Source organism: Rhinoderma darwinii, chromosome 3, assembly GCF_050947455.1.
Source record: "Rhinoderma darwinii isolate aRhiDar2 chromosome 3, aRhiDar2.hap1, whole genome shotgun sequence".
NCBI lineage: Eukaryota > Metazoa > Chordata > Amphibia > Anura > Rhinodermatidae > Rhinoderma > Rhinoderma darwinii.
In genome coordinates, this window is record NC_134689.1 from 104,782,171 (window position 1) to 104,797,586 (window position 15,416).

At 43.4% G+C, this 15,416-nt stretch overlaps 1 protein-coding gene across 1 annotated transcript in view; it reads left to right on the forward strand.

Annotated features, from left to right (window-relative positions):
- LARS1 (leucyl-tRNA synthetase 1) overlaps positions 1–12,645 on the forward strand; it is a 51,121-nt gene extending 38,476 nt beyond the window's left edge. The window contains exons 27-32 of the mRNA XM_075856532.1: positions 348–458; positions 3,730–3,840; positions 5,717–5,821; positions 6,523–6,618; positions 10,241–10,373; positions 12,161–12,645. Of these exons, the coding sequence (XP_075712647.1) occupies positions 348–458; positions 3,730–3,840; positions 5,717–5,821; positions 6,523–6,618; positions 10,241–10,373; positions 12,161–12,366 (762 nt within the window). The 3' untranslated portion in view covers positions 12,367–12,645. The remainder of the gene's footprint in view (positions 1–347; positions 459–3,729; positions 3,841–5,716; positions 5,822–6,522; positions 6,619–10,240; positions 10,374–12,160) is intronic.
- The last annotated feature ends 2,771 nt before the right edge of the window (positions 12,646–15,416 follow it).

The window sequence follows — 15,416 nt, forward strand, 5'->3', positions numbered from 1 at the left end:
CGATTCTTTACTGTGAGAGCAGTGGGACTATGGAACTCTCAAGTTAAGAGTACTACATTCTGGAGATGGGATGTTGATCCAGGGGTTTATTCTGATTGGCATATTTGGAGCCAGGGAAATTCCCCCCCCCCCCCCCCTAATAACGCAATTGGCATAGACATCATGTGGGAGTATTTGCCTTCCTCTGGATTAACACTATAGGATTATAGGTTGGACTTGATGGACCTTTGTCGCTTTTCAACCTTATCAGCTATGTAACTATGTAACTCGTTTGCTTTGTATTGTCAGTCTTCAACCAGTTTGGAAATTAGAAGATTTACAAATTGTGCAATTTTCTATTCTTCTAGAAAGGTGACAAACTGCCGCCTCAAAAGCCATCACATTGCACCATCTACGTGGCCAAGACCTATCCACCATGGCAACACATTACTTTATCAACTCTTCGCAAGCATTATGAGGTGAACTCTCTCACGGATTCATATTTTAACCCTTTCATGACCAAGGGTCATTGCTTGCCCCTGTATCCACGTCAAATATGCACTTCTTTAAACGATATCTTTGGAACCGCTTTGAATATCACAACTAATTTTACTTTGTTTTTTAAAAGACTTATGAGGCTTTCATTTTCTAGATTAGATGAATTTATTCCATGTTTTTAATTTTTATTAAAGAGAACCTTTCACCTCCCATACATGTGCAGCTGAGTGCAGCATGTAATGGGGAGGGCTGCACAAACCCTGGGGCACTTTAAAAAAAAAATTCTACCTCTCCGTTATTTAGATATCGGTGCCATTATATTTGGCGCCTGATATTTAAATAACACCCTGAACTGTCAGTGGGGCGTGTACTGGCAAGGGGGTGTTACTATGGCTGTGACACTGTCCAATCAGATATAGACAGTGTTACAGCAAGAGCGGGGAGAGAATGAGCGCGCACACTCACTCTTTAGCTTTCAAGATTAGTCTTCTGCCGAACTGGCAAGGGGGCGTGTCACTTCTACGGGCAGTGTAAGAGCAGGGAAGAGGAGAGCGCGCTCAGCTCTTCAGCTCTTGCGAGAGATCAGTCTTGTACATTGTCTGCCGAACTTGCAAGGGGGCGTGTCACGGCTATGGACAGTGCAAGCGCTCCCCAGCTCTTACACTGTCCGTAGCAGAGACACGCCCCCTTGCCAGTTCGGCAGAAGACTAATCTTGAAAGCTAAAGAGTGAGCGCGTGCGCACACACACTCTCTCTCCTCGCTCTTGCTGTAACACTGTCCATATCTGATTGACCAGTGTCACAGACATAGTAACATGCCCCCTTGCCAGTACACGCCCCATTGACGGTTCAGGGGGTTATTTAAATATCGGGCGCGAAATTATACGGCACTGATATCTAAATAACGGAGGATGGGAAAGAATGTAAAGTGCCCCAGGGTTTGTGCAGCCCTGCCTATTACATGCTGCACATGTATGGGGAGGTGAAAGGTTCTCTTTAAAGGGAATGTGTCGCTAGAAATGTTTTATTTTTTTTATTTAGTTAAACTGTTAATATATAAACGAGTAGACGTTGTTCTAATTTTTTAAATTTTTTCACAAGTCAGGAAATATTATAAATTAGATTCTAATTTATAACATTTCCATGTGCTGGTCACACGAGGGAGCAATTCCCAGAATTGCAGCATTGGCATGTGGTAAAGCAACCTCATTGCTTTATGCTGCAAAATTGGAGAAGACACACTCGCTCTAGTGTCCTCAAACAATCCCCCCTCCTTTATCCTGGCTAGTGCCAGGAGAAAGGAGGGGGTTGAATGTTCAAACCTCCTACACTGTGAGCCGCCATTTTTTGAGCGAATGCACAGGGTAGGAGGATTAGATACAGTGGTAATCAGACAGTATAACACGAACATACACACACATCACATACACAAACATAACTTACCTGCCGCTGCCTCCGCTCCTAGTCCTTGTTTCTGAACATATGGATGGAAGCCACGACCGGAAGTAGTCCTCTTACTGTCAGGCCGCGGCTTCCGGTCCTCATGAAAATGGCGCCGGATGTCGCTCTGCCAAAGACCTTCCTTTTGGACTGTGTGGGAGCGGTGCATGCGCCGTTCCCACACAGACGGCGTACACTATAGTGAATGGAACGGCTCCCGTTCGCATTCTCTATGGGGATGTATGTGCCGTATTCCATCTCTCTGTCTCGTTAATCGACACATACAGAGATAAAAAAAAAATGGCAGCCCCCATAGAGAAGTAAAAGAGAGAAAAAGTACAACACAAATAAATAAAAAAATTTTGAATGACCTACTAAAAGCAATAACATTATAGAAAAAAATTTTTTTGTGACACCTTCCCTTTAAGAGCAGACAAATCACCAAAAATTGGAAAAAAATTTTTTCTTTTTTTTCTTTTTTTATATGTATATTTATCTATATTATATATACACTGTACAGCTCTAACAGTTGTCTTCTCTCTCCGTCACCTTGGATCGCTGTGAGCGGAGAGTAAAGAGGGCTATAAGGCTATATTCACACGTCATGAAAAAAAGGGCAGTAAACAACGGATCAACTGTCGGTTTTTCATGGCTGTTTTGCATCAATGTTTTGAATACATTCTCTGGCCGTCTGACCGTTTTTCATCGCCATTTGCCCTCCGTTTTTCATTGACGTGAAAAAATGGATGAGTTTTATTCGTTAGGGTTTCACCACAGTGCCTATGTAGATAGTGACTAAATACCACTGTAGATGGTGCCACAGTATCCCCTGTAGGTAGTGCCCATTTAATGCCACAGTGCCCCTATAGATAGCGCCGCCCCCTGAAGATAGCGCCACTCCCCCCCCCCCCCCGTAAATGTCACTCCCTTCCTGTAGATAGCACCACCAGCTCCCTGTAGAAGCTGAATCCTTCTGGCCGGGGATTCCGCTCTTAGGGGGAGTCCCTGATGTCTCTGTCAGGGGCTAGCTCTAAAAGCGGAATCCCCTGCCTGAGCGTCGGCAGTGCTATGATCGGGGATTCCGCTCCAGGAGTAGCCCCTGAAGTCATTGTCCATATATGGATAGTATGCCAGGGGCTTCTCCATTAGCGTAATCCCCGGTCAGAGTGTTGTCCGGGGATTCCGCTCTTAGAGAGCCCCTGACGGTGGACAGTGACGTCAAGCACTCTCTCTCTAGGAGTAGAATCCCCGGCACAGAGCAATCTGACATCGAGCTTCCACTCCTAGTGGGAGTTTAGGTGGCGCTATCTACAGGGGGACGGGGGGTTTGATGCTATCTACAGTGGGTGTTGCTATCTACAGGGCATGGCACTATATACAGCTGGGTTGTTGAGACGTCGGGGGCTCCCTCTAGGACGGGAATCCGCGACCAGAGCGCTGGCCTGAGGATTCCGCTCCTAGAGGGAGCTTAGGTGGCGCTAGCTAAAGCTGATTTACGGGGGTTGTTTGTGGTGTTCTCTACAGTGGGGCGTGTAATCCATATCTCTCATATTGATACTAATATCAATCTCACCCGGTCGAGCAGGGACGCTCCCAACCCTCAGCTACATCCGGCAGCTGAGAGCAGGGAGATTTGACAGCTCCCTGCTCTGTTTACTTCTGATGCAGCGCTTTACAAATGTATAAAACAAACTGGACATTTATTCTATTGCTAAGTCAAGGGTTCAAGTGACAAACTAACCATGCTTAGCCAACTTTAGACCTACTTCATTTTATATTATCAATTCTCATCATACTTATGTATTTTTTCAGGCAAATAGTGGCCACTTACCTGATAATAAAATCATAGCCACTGAACTAAATAGTTTAGCTGAGCTGAAGAAATACATGAAGCGAGTCATGCCGTTTGTTGCTATGATCAAGGTAAGTTGTACATAGTCTTTTCAGTAAAACATAACCTGTTCATGATTTTTTTTAAATGTTATTTTGTGCAAGGGACTGCTGATAAAATATTAATGTTCTTTTGTGCGGGAGGTGTGAAACAATTGTAAAACCTGCTTCCAGCTATCATCTAGCACAGGGGGGGAAAATGTCCAGCCCGCGGGTTCATTTGGCCCGGCCTCAATCAGACAGCGCTGTCGCCACGTTATTTGCTGCGTGGCGGTTTGAGTGAGGTCGGTGTGTGCCGGCCCAAGAGTGGATCAGTCCGGTCACCTGACCTGAGTCGATGAGGTCAGACGACTGGACTGTGCCGGCCCAAGGGTGGAACAGACCTGAGTCAGTGATGTGAGGTCATGTGACCGGACTGGTCCTCTCCCGAGCCGCCACAGTACAGTCATCTGACCTCACGTCAGTGACGTGACTGGACTGGTCCACTCCTGTCACCGCACGCTCCGACCTCACTCTGACCGCTGCTGCCGCCGTGTCATTCCGTCCGCGCCCCCTACTTAAAGTGAGGTCCAAGTGACTTAAAGGTTTTTGTTTTTTCCCCATCAAGGACATTTATGATATATCCACAGGATATGTCATAAATGTCCGATAGGTGTGGGTCCCAGAGGTGGGACTCGCATCTATCTCTAGAACGGGGCCCCTAAACACTATTCTACCGCTTTGTGTTGTGCTGAAGCATGTGATTTCCGACCATAAGGAAGGAAACCGCGTAGCTTGCTGAGCTACGCTGTTTCCGTAAGTCCGATAGAACTTAATAGTAGTTATGGAAACCGCGTAACTCGCATACTGCACTGCTTCCGTAACTGCCACTCACTACTATGGGAGTTACGGAAACAGCTCAGCGAGCTACGCTGTTTCCTTCCTTATGGTCGGAAATCAGCAGGAACACAGAAAGGTAGAGTGGGGTTTAGGGGGCCCCGTTCTAGAGATAGGTGCAGGTCCCAGCGGTGGGACCCGCATCTATCTGACATTTATGAGATCTCATGTGAATGTCATAAATGCCCCTGATGGGAAAACCCCTTTAAGTCAATCAGCACAACTTACTGCTGCGAGTTCTTTTCAAAACTTACCAAAGACTGCGCACCAGACTGATCGACACATCATCATCGGCGAACATCCCACGCTGAAGCCGGTACAGCCATCACCTCAGGGGTGAGTTAATTAGATGTTTGACCAAATATAGCAGACTCCTTTTTAAGTTGATAATTTTGTATGGCCCACGAATGATATTATAAATATCCAAATGGCCCTTGGCAGAAAAAAGGTTCCCCATCCCTGATCTAGTATATCACCCCTTATTCCTTCCAGTTAGCCTTACTGCACATATTTCAAGACTATGGCTGATTGCTAGACCATTTCTATATGGAAGAACTCTATAACTGAGGCTTGTTTTAGCTATTCTCAAATCTACCAGAATCTACACTCCATATTGGGTCCTCTGTCCTTCATTGACCCCCACAATTTTCACATATATGACTATAAGCTCCTTCTTGTAACTGACTGGTATCCACCATTTACAGCCTACTGAATAGTATACCTTATGCCATATCTCATAAGCACACCCACTTTGTGAGACTTTCTAAGGCGACTAAATGTTGAATCCTCTACAAGGAAAATCTGTGTAAACTTTTCTCCATTACTACTCAGTAAACGTCACCCAACGGTTTCAAAATGGTGTTGCAGGTGTCACAATCACTTAACTATCTACAAATCTTCTGGGATTGCCCGCTGCTTATTATGAGAATCTGTGAGATCCTTACTACCTTTTAAGGGGTTTTGAAAGAAGACCTTTTAATTTTTTTTTTTTTTAATTCCAAAACATTAATTTCTAATATTTTTCTTTCCGCAGGAAAATCTAGAAAAGAAAGGAGCTCGTGTTCTGGACCTTGAGCTGGAATTTGATGAGCGGGCTGTTCTCCTTGAAAACCTTGTCTATCTCACCAACTCCCTGGATGTTAGTAGTCTTTTTCTCACTTCCCTTCCCTCGATGCTTTGTTTGTCTTGGAACTTGGCAAATCACTCCTCTGACATTCATTTCAATTCCGGATGATACAGCAGTCTACTGAAGACTGCCCTGCTAAACATCGATGTTGACAGAACCGTTCAGTGCTGGTTGTAAATGGTCTTTGCTAAAGATGAAAAGATTAGAAGTTAATTATGGATTATTTTCTCTGCTGCTAAGAGCTTGTAGTGAATTTTAATTCTGAGTGTATCTCCCATCCCTGGACACCATGTTCTGTTTTATTATCTTTCACAAGGTTAATGTTTACAGACCGCTTAGTTGTCCCACGCCACGGATGCCTGTCTTGCCTTTTTAGATTTCATCCACATCTCTGCTTGTCAGTCATGCCGTTATTTATTTTTACCAAGAGTTTACATTTAATTAGCCACCAGTGATCCGCTGCTACATTCTACGTGAGTGATACAATATCCGATAAAAAGCCGCAGCATAATATCAAGAGAAAGAGAAGCTTTTAGTTGACAAATTCTGAGAACATTTCTTAAGATGTGATGGATGGATTGCACTGCCATCCCTGTAACAGCAGTGGAAATAGACTGTATGTCCCACCCATTGCTTCAGCTTTATTATCACGTGTTATTACTCTTCATTTGGAAGACCTGATGATGTAACGTGTGTCTCTCTTGTTTCCCTAGTTGGATCAGATTGATGTCAAATTTGCATCAGATGCAGATGATAAAATAAAGGAAGACTGTTGCCCAGGAAAACCATTTTCTGTCTTTAGAACAGAGGTAAGTGGAATGTTGAGCTATACCGGTGTTAGTTAACATTTCTTACACTATGGGAATATGACAAAGTACTTTGAACGGTTTGCTTAGCTGACATATTACACCGTGCACCTATTAGGGTATTTTCACACGGCCGTTTTTCGGGCCGTAAACGCCCGAAAAATCAGAAGCAGAACGGCGTTCTGTTCCGACGGACCGTTTTTTTTTTTTGCGTGGCCGCTTTGAAAAACGGCCGCGTGAAAACGAACTGCAGGTCAATTCTTGGGACGTTTTTGGTGGCGTTTTTCATAGACTCTATTGATAAATCTCCAAAAACGGCCGTGAAAAACGCGAGTCGTCTCCACCGCCATATTAAGAGCATCAATCCACTTAGACTCCGGCAGGTCGTCCAGGGCCTCTTGCCAATTGGCATACGATTACACTAAACTTGGACTCCCAGCAGCTTCCTTTAGACAGGTATAAACTTTCGTGATTGCTTTTTTTCCTAGTACAGTATCCTGTAAAAAAAAACAAAAAACGGTCTTCATAATTAGCAGCTCTTAAATTCCCCCCTAACTTACAGCTTCTTAACACATGACATACTTGTGCATAAAAAAAAGTTACCTTTTTAAACCATAATCCAGCTTCAACTCCAAAAAACTCTTAATATTCTCCAGTTCAAAGAATTGATAAATATACAGAATGTTCGCCTCTGTAATCCGTTGCCTAGTTTCCCACAACCAAAACGTTCATTCCCCAAATTTGTGTAAATTTCATATAACCGCATATCCTCAACATTGTTTTTACTCTTTCCAAAAATTTTTGCACCATTTTTATGGTCACAAGCCTACTTTCTTCAAATAGCCAGGCTTCCAAACACATAAAATTGTCATATCTATTATGTATAATTTCACTCGTGGATCCCTTAATGTGTCTTACTAACCATCTTCCCTCCTTTATCAGAAGACACAACTGTGCCATGAAAAAATAGAATTTGAAATGTTCCACTTCCACCCTCCCCCTTTATTCCTATCTAACTGCAACTTCTCCAAACTTATATGCGCCTGCTTCCCTTTTCGGATGAAATCTCTTATAATAGAGTCCATTACCCTAAACATCCTGTCTGGGATCCATATAGGACTATTCTGTAGCGCATACTACAATCTTAACCAAGGTGACAATTTTCTCCAGATCTTAACTTTTTGTCTAATATATCTTCTAGAAGGAACTATATTTAGGTCCACATACTCTTTAACCTCTGGGGTCATCCAATACCCAGATGGTTAAAATTTTCTACCAAATTCAGCCATTCTAACTTATCTGTCCTTCCTTACCCTAAGGCATCATTTACACGAGCGTAATATACGCGCGTGCTTTTCACGCATGTCGTACGCACCTATATTAGGCTATGGGGCAGTGCAGACAGTGCGTGAGTTTTGCGCGAGTGCGTTGCGTAAAACTCACGACATGTCCTTTCTTTGTGCGCTGTTCGCGCATCACGCACCCATTGAAGTCAATGGGTGCGTGAAAACCACGCATGCCGCACGGAAGCACTGCGTGGTTCGTGCAACAGCTGTCAAACTCCGAATGTAAACAGAAAAGCACCACGTGCTTTTCTGTTTACAAACATTCCAACGGAGTGTCATAATGATGGCGGCTGCGAGAAAATCTCGCAGCCGCACGTCATACACTGATAACACACGCAACTGTTAAGTGCCTTTTGCGCACGCAAAACGCAGCGTTTTTTTGCATGCGCAAAACGCACACGCTCGTGTAAATCGGGCCTAAGAGGCATAACGGCAGACTTGGACCAGTTAATTAAAAACCTAGAACATTTCCCAAATCTCCTAATAATCCTCATTACTTTCCCGATCGACTCCTGAACGTTCTCCAAATAAATCAACACATCGTCCGCATACAGCAGCACTCGATTTTCCAACCCTCCTAATCTGAATCTGCAAAGGCGCCTTCTCTCTTGATCACTTTGCTCATTTGATCATTAATGCAAATAGCCGGTGCGCGAGGAGACAGCCCTGCCTAGTTCCCCGCCATAAAGAGAAAACTGGGGATGCTTCCCCATTTACACTAATCCTTGCCTTGTCTCCTGCATACAAGAGCCTAACCCACTTTATAAATTGATCCCCAAAACCGAATCTCCTAAGGACCTCCCAGATATAGGCCCACTCGACTCGGCCAAAAGCTTTGACCGCATCGAGAGAAACCACCGCCGGGTCCACAAACCCCTGTCGGACGCCCTGCAGAGCTAAGAAGCACCGTCGTATTTTACTAGACGTAGCCTTCCCGGGCATAAACCCTGCCTGATCTGGGTGAATTAACTTCTCAATCACCCCTACACACAATTGGCAGTGTCTCTTTTATACCAGCATCATTAACCACTTCCAAAAGCAATGGGCATAATATACTTCCGTGCTTCCCAAAAACCAAACTTGGAAGTCCATCACTACTGGGGGACTTATCTTTTGGGCTATTTCTCACCACTTGCACAAGTTCCTGAAGAGAAAAAGGAGAATCCAACGCGCTCCTCGCTTGCTCCTCTAAAGTTGGTAATCTAATACCTTTCAAATAATCAGAAATTTCTACAGAGATCTTCATCTCCGATGCATAAAGCTCCGAAAAATGTCTCACCAACACCTCGATTTTTTCCACCCTACCCTAACAATTTTACTGGAATACTGCAAGACACTTAAGACTATCTCCCAAGCCTCTTATGTTCCAAGAAATTAACCGAGCCATTTTCCCCATAACAAAAAAAAAAAACACACCCTACATCCCAACATCCCTTGCTGTTCATCCCCCCCCTTGTCCAGCTGTGTGCTGCCGCCACACAATAGAACCCATAACCAATCATATCCTCACTCCCCCCCCCCCCCACTTTGCTAGAAAAAAAATGCTATACTAAGCTTCCTGACAACCGCTGCTATAGAATTTAGCGACAATCCAAGCAATCACTAGCTTCCTCTACATTTTCAAAGAAAATAATTTTGCCTTCCCAAACTACTCTTAATCTGGCTGGAAATACAGTCGAATATTCCCATCCCTCAGTCTTTTCTTGACTTCGTAATAGGAGACTCGTTTCATCTGTGTTTCTGGAGCTTAGTCCACATATATATTTATCTTACAGCCATTATGGACCAAATCATCCCTTTTTCCTTTTCTTAGGATAGTGTCTATCTCCCGACAGCAAAATCTACGCCAAAATAGCCCGAGGTCTTGCCCCCACTAAAGGAGCTCTAAACGGAACTCTGTGCCCGCTCAATAAGAAAAAAATTGGAAAACTGCTATTTCTCCCGACTGCCTCCTAAACATCTCGACCGAGCGTACATGTTTATTTCAAATCCAGCATGCGCGATTATTCTTTCCCCCGCCGTCAAGTGAGAGTCTGGTCGCCCCCCTACACAGTAGATAGTCAGCCGGTCCCGTCAAAATCGCGTTTGGCCAAGTTTTCTCTGTGTATATGGCCACTTTTAGGTCCGCTCTTACCCTTTTAGAGAGTTTCAAATAATATTTAGAAACTGAGACATTCTCTATTCGCTACTAGTTTCTCTTATTTATCATGAGCAAAAAACATGCCCATATATTGTACTTATGCTTCTATTTAATGGTATTACTATTTTATTTATCGCAGCCTGGAGTGCCTGTGTTCATGGTGAACCCACAGCCGTCAAATGGCCATTTCTCCACAAAGATTGAGATCCGGCAAGGAGACAGCAGAGATTCCGTAATAAGACGCCTAATGAAGACTGATCGTGGGATTAAAGGTAACTTGCAGGCAGGAAGAGGGCAGTCTAGTGATGAGCTGGGATGAATGTTCTTCACGGGTCTCTGAGGATCTAAGCAAGTGACTGACAGGAAGGATGATTTTAATGAGCAATTATTGCGGTCTGAGTGGAATATCGTTTTTCTGATCCGTATTGCAAAGGCTGGAGATGTCGTTTTTCAGTAACCATCTTGTTACTATGCATGATGACCAAACACCCAAGAGAGCTCTGCAAAACTCTGTGTAGTGGGAAATATGAGCTGTAATTTGCAGGGATCATACAGAATATGTTTAATTTTCAGTGTAATTCCTTTTTAGAAAGGCTGCCCCAATTACGCTGTAAGCCTCGTCCTATCAAGGGATGCTATTGTTATGACTAAATGGTGCACTATGGTAAGGAGCAAAACTGTAATTCCGTGTCCACTGTTGCTACGACTGTACAGAAAAGGAACAAGCACATCAAGTCCTGTATTAAGAAGTAAGAAATGAAGGTCCGGTATTGTAAGATACTTAAAGAGAAACTGTCACAGCAGAAAGACTTCAACACCGGAATATCTGCGCTCTGTGACTTTGTACTGAGCCAGTCCTGGTAATTTGTATCGCGGTGTCTGTAAAAGTCTGAACTATTACAATATAACACTAGTTAACCCGCAGGATCAACACCATAAAAAAAGCTGTTTTTTGGTCACCGTTGTTACCCAAAAAAAAAAAAAAGGAGTAGAAAGTGATCAAAAAGTCGTATGTGCAATAAAAACTTCAGCCCTCACACCGCTTAATCGACAGACATAAAAAAAATGATGGCTCTCCGTATACGGCAACACAAAAAAAAAAATGTTTTTTAACCAATCTTTTTTTTATTTTGTAGAAGTGGTAAAATGAAAAACTATATAAATTTGGTATCGGCCGTAAAAACAAAACCCAAAAATCAATGGTGGAATCGCAGGTTTTTCCCATTCCATCCCACAAATGTTTGTTTCCTAGTACATTATATGGTACGATAAATAGTGCTGTTAAATACTACAAGTCAACCCGCAAAAAACAAGCCCACAAATTAGCTTTATATGTACCCACAACTGCGCTCAAAAATATACAATGTATATAATAAATAAAACACCGTCTGATGGAAGTAGTGTCTGGGAACCGCAACACCACCTAAAAGTTATTGATGTGCAAAGTTGTTACATGACACTAATGCCCATGTCTACATGCGCAAAACTGAAGGGACCGCAAGTCTCTGCGATCCAGATGCCAGTCAACAAATGGTCTGATTAGGCCCAGAAGTTGATTAAAGGGGTTCTCTAGGACTAGAAAAACATAGCGGCTGCTCTCCTCCAATAACCGCAACACACCTAACATGGCTTGTGTATGGCATTGCCGCGCAGCACCATTAAATTGGAGTTGAGCTACAATACCACATGCAAGGAGTGGCGCTTTTTTCTTTTGGACGAAAGCAGACATATTTTTCTAATCCTAGTTAACGGCTTTAAATGTGTAACCGCTCTTCTCACTCCTTTAGTAGGAAAAAAGACTAAATGTGGCAGAGAGAACATACTCACACTAACTGGTAAGAGGGGCAGTAACGTGTACAGAAGTCCCTGACATTGACAATTGTTTGCAAAGTTGTTTCGTTTTCTATGTATATTGGCTGCTGTATTGGAGGAAAAAACAAATGGTTATAAAGCTGGACATAACATTTAACGGTGCTTTGGCTACTTTCCTTACACCACAGTGAAACTTGCTTGGACGTCATTGCCTTCCTAATAATAATTGAAAACCTTTTCTTTTCAGATGTTACAAAGGTGAAACTCATGCGATATGATGACCCAGTCTTGGGACCCCGAAGAGTTCCAGTTCTTGGAAAAGAAAATTCTGGTAAAACATTGATTTCTGAGCAAGCAGCCTTCCACATTGACCTTAATGAGAAGAAAGTACACGTTGCAGACAATGGACTGGAGATAGACATTGGCGATACCTTGGTGTATATGGTGGATTAAGAAGCAATGCAGGTGGCACAAGAACCTGAAAAGAACTGTACATTATTTTATACCACTTGCCTTAGGGCTTGTAGGGGTTTTCCTATAATCAATATTTTTCACCTATCCACCGGATAGGTGGTTAATATCTGATTGCTGGTACCCCCACCAATCCTGAGAACGAGCTCAATAGGCCGTCCCGGAGGGCCATATATGAATGGAGCGGTACAACGCATTCTCAGCCACCGCTCTATTCATTTTCTATTGGGCTTCTAGAGTTAGCTGAACGCTATCTTCGGCATCCACATAGAAAGTGAATAGAGTGGTGGCCAAGCATGCGCTGTACCGCGCCATTCATATGTGGTCGCACAGGTAAGCTCGTTCTCTGGATTGGTGGGGGTCGGAACACTTATCAACTAGGTGATAAATATAGATTTTGGGAAAACCCCTTCAAGCTACATGGGTGAGATTAGTACATCTCCTGGGGCCAAATTAGCTGCTTAGTTGTATTACTTAGCCACAACACCACTGTCAAATCATGTGAACCGTGTTCTGCTAGAAATCTACCCAGAAGCGTTGTTTGGTTTACCTGGCCCTCTGACCAAATTGCTGTATGAAACATTTGATCTTGGGGACCGTACACCCCAGGCAGGATCATCCATGTAGCTTCAGCCTTACAGATACTATTTGGTCCCATAATAGACAGGTCGGTCACTGGTAGTTTTTCTGCTTGTACAGCAATTACTGGATTATTTTAAATGTATGACTGTTAAGGTTCTCATAAATATTTAAAATAAAACCAGCTCTTCTATTAAGCGAGTTTATTTTACTTTTTTCCCCACCTGCCCCAGATTCCCTGCAAACATTTACACCTATTCCGATATTGAGTTTAGTTGCATTTGATATTTGAGGTTGGGAAGGTCCAGCCCCAGTGCATCTTATACATGTAAATAAAAGGCCAGCATTATAGACAGTATAAGAAAGTATTATAGGAGCAATGCTGCTCCTCATTGAAGCGTCTCCACTCTAAAGGATCTTCAACTATTTTGCCCTAAAAAATTAAATCCTCTGTTCGTCTGTCTTTTTTTTTTATTTGCAGCAGTTAAATGCGTTAAAAATGGAGTCGCAGCTTAAAGCTCAGACATGTGGCAGTCAATCCACGATATAGATGCAGCCCTTGACTTGAGGGCCACACGTTACATTCAATCTTCCTGTCAGCAGACAGGTGGTTTCATGTGTGCTGCCACTCTCATAACTACCAAAGAAAGCCTGTGCCACGCTGGGGAAATTTTTTGTGTCCTGCTATTTAAGGTGCTTTTGCTGCTTCCCTAGGAATACTAGCTACTTGTACCCCCCAAGTGCAGCCATAACCCCCTGCCAAATTTGCATGCCGTACCACCACCCTCCTTAACACATGTTACGCCCTTACCACTATTCGGCTGCAGTCTCCTCTTGTCTCAATTAATTATGACTCCTCTGAAAAACCTTTAATAATAAACTCTTGTATTTCAGAGTGGGGGGGTAGCAGAAAGGGCAACTGTACGCCACCAGCTGCCCACCACCGTCCTTTGTACTTTACCCCACAAACCATAAAGTGCCATTGTGTGCAATGACTACACTGTGTAGGATCTATATATATTCTAGAACTAAATTAGTCATTTGCATAGAAAGATGTTTCTATAATTCTTACATCCTTGGAGACGCAGCCAATTTCAGTTTTTTTTCATTTTCGTTTTTTTCCCTCCCTGTATTCCTAAAGCCATAACTTTTCTCTTTTTTTTTTTTTTTGTCGACATGGTCGTATGAGGGCTTGTTTATTGTTCTGCATAATGTACTGGAAAGCTGGGAAAAAAATATTTGTGGGGTGAAATGGGAAAAAAACGGCGATTACGCCACATTTTGGGGGGTTTTGTTTTTACGGCGTCCATCAAGCGGTAAAAACTACGTGTGCACCTTATTCTACAGGTTGATACGATTACGGCGATACCAAATTTATGTTTTGTTCTATCACTTTTTTTTAAAAAAGAACCCAAAATATTTGCTAAAAAAAAAAAGTTTTGTGTCGTGATGTTCTGAGAGCCATAACTTTTGCGATGGCGTGTTTGAGGGTGCGCCCCCCTGAATCTAACAATTTAAATACCGCGGTCAATCATGACATTTAAGGTGTTAAACGGGCAGAATCAAAGTGAACTTTGATTCCGCCCGCTGGAGTGAGGTTTCGGCTGTATAACACAGCCGTCACGCGCCGAGTATGGAGTGTGTTCCATACTTCCATTTGGTGATAGCAACGTAATAGTACGTGGCAAGTCGCCAAGGGGTTAATGTAAGATTATCATGAAACACAATCCTACCTCTCTACTGCAGTATTCTTAGGGCTAGTTCACACTGAGTATCTTGGCGCTGGTTTTGATGCAGAAACCGCGTTGGAAACCGCGCCAGAAAACACCTGAACTTGCCTCCCACTGATTTCAATGGAAGGCAAAGGCGTTTTTTTTCCCGCAAGTGGTAAACACTTGCAGGAAAAGGAAGCGACATGCCCTTTCTTTGGGCGTTTCCGTCTCTGACTTCCCATTGACATCAATGGAAGGCAGAGATCGCGGCTCTCACGGCTGTTTTTGGCTGCGGGCGAAAAACGCGGAAATGTTCTGCCGGCAGGTCAAAATCTGCCTCAAAATTCCTGAAGGAATTTTGAGGCAGATTTTCCCGCCTGCAAAAACCTCTGTGTGAACAGGGCCTTATGTGGCAGAGGGGCGTTGGTACAAGGACCTAGATCCAACTGCAACTTCTGAACTACTTACAACCATGTAACTGGCAATCACAACATATGTCTATTTGCAGCGGACTGTTATAAAGTAGAACCTCTTTGAGCCAACCACCCAAAATTGCACAGATAAATGGTCGTCTAGTTTTTTCCAAAGAAAGATACACCGAATTCAGGTTAAAGTGCAGTCTAAGGCCTTATTTAAACGAGCGTAGTTCACGTCCGTCGCACGGACCTATGCTAGTCAATGGGGCCGTTCAGACATTGTGATTTTCACGCAGCGTGTGCCCGCTGCATAAAACTACATGTC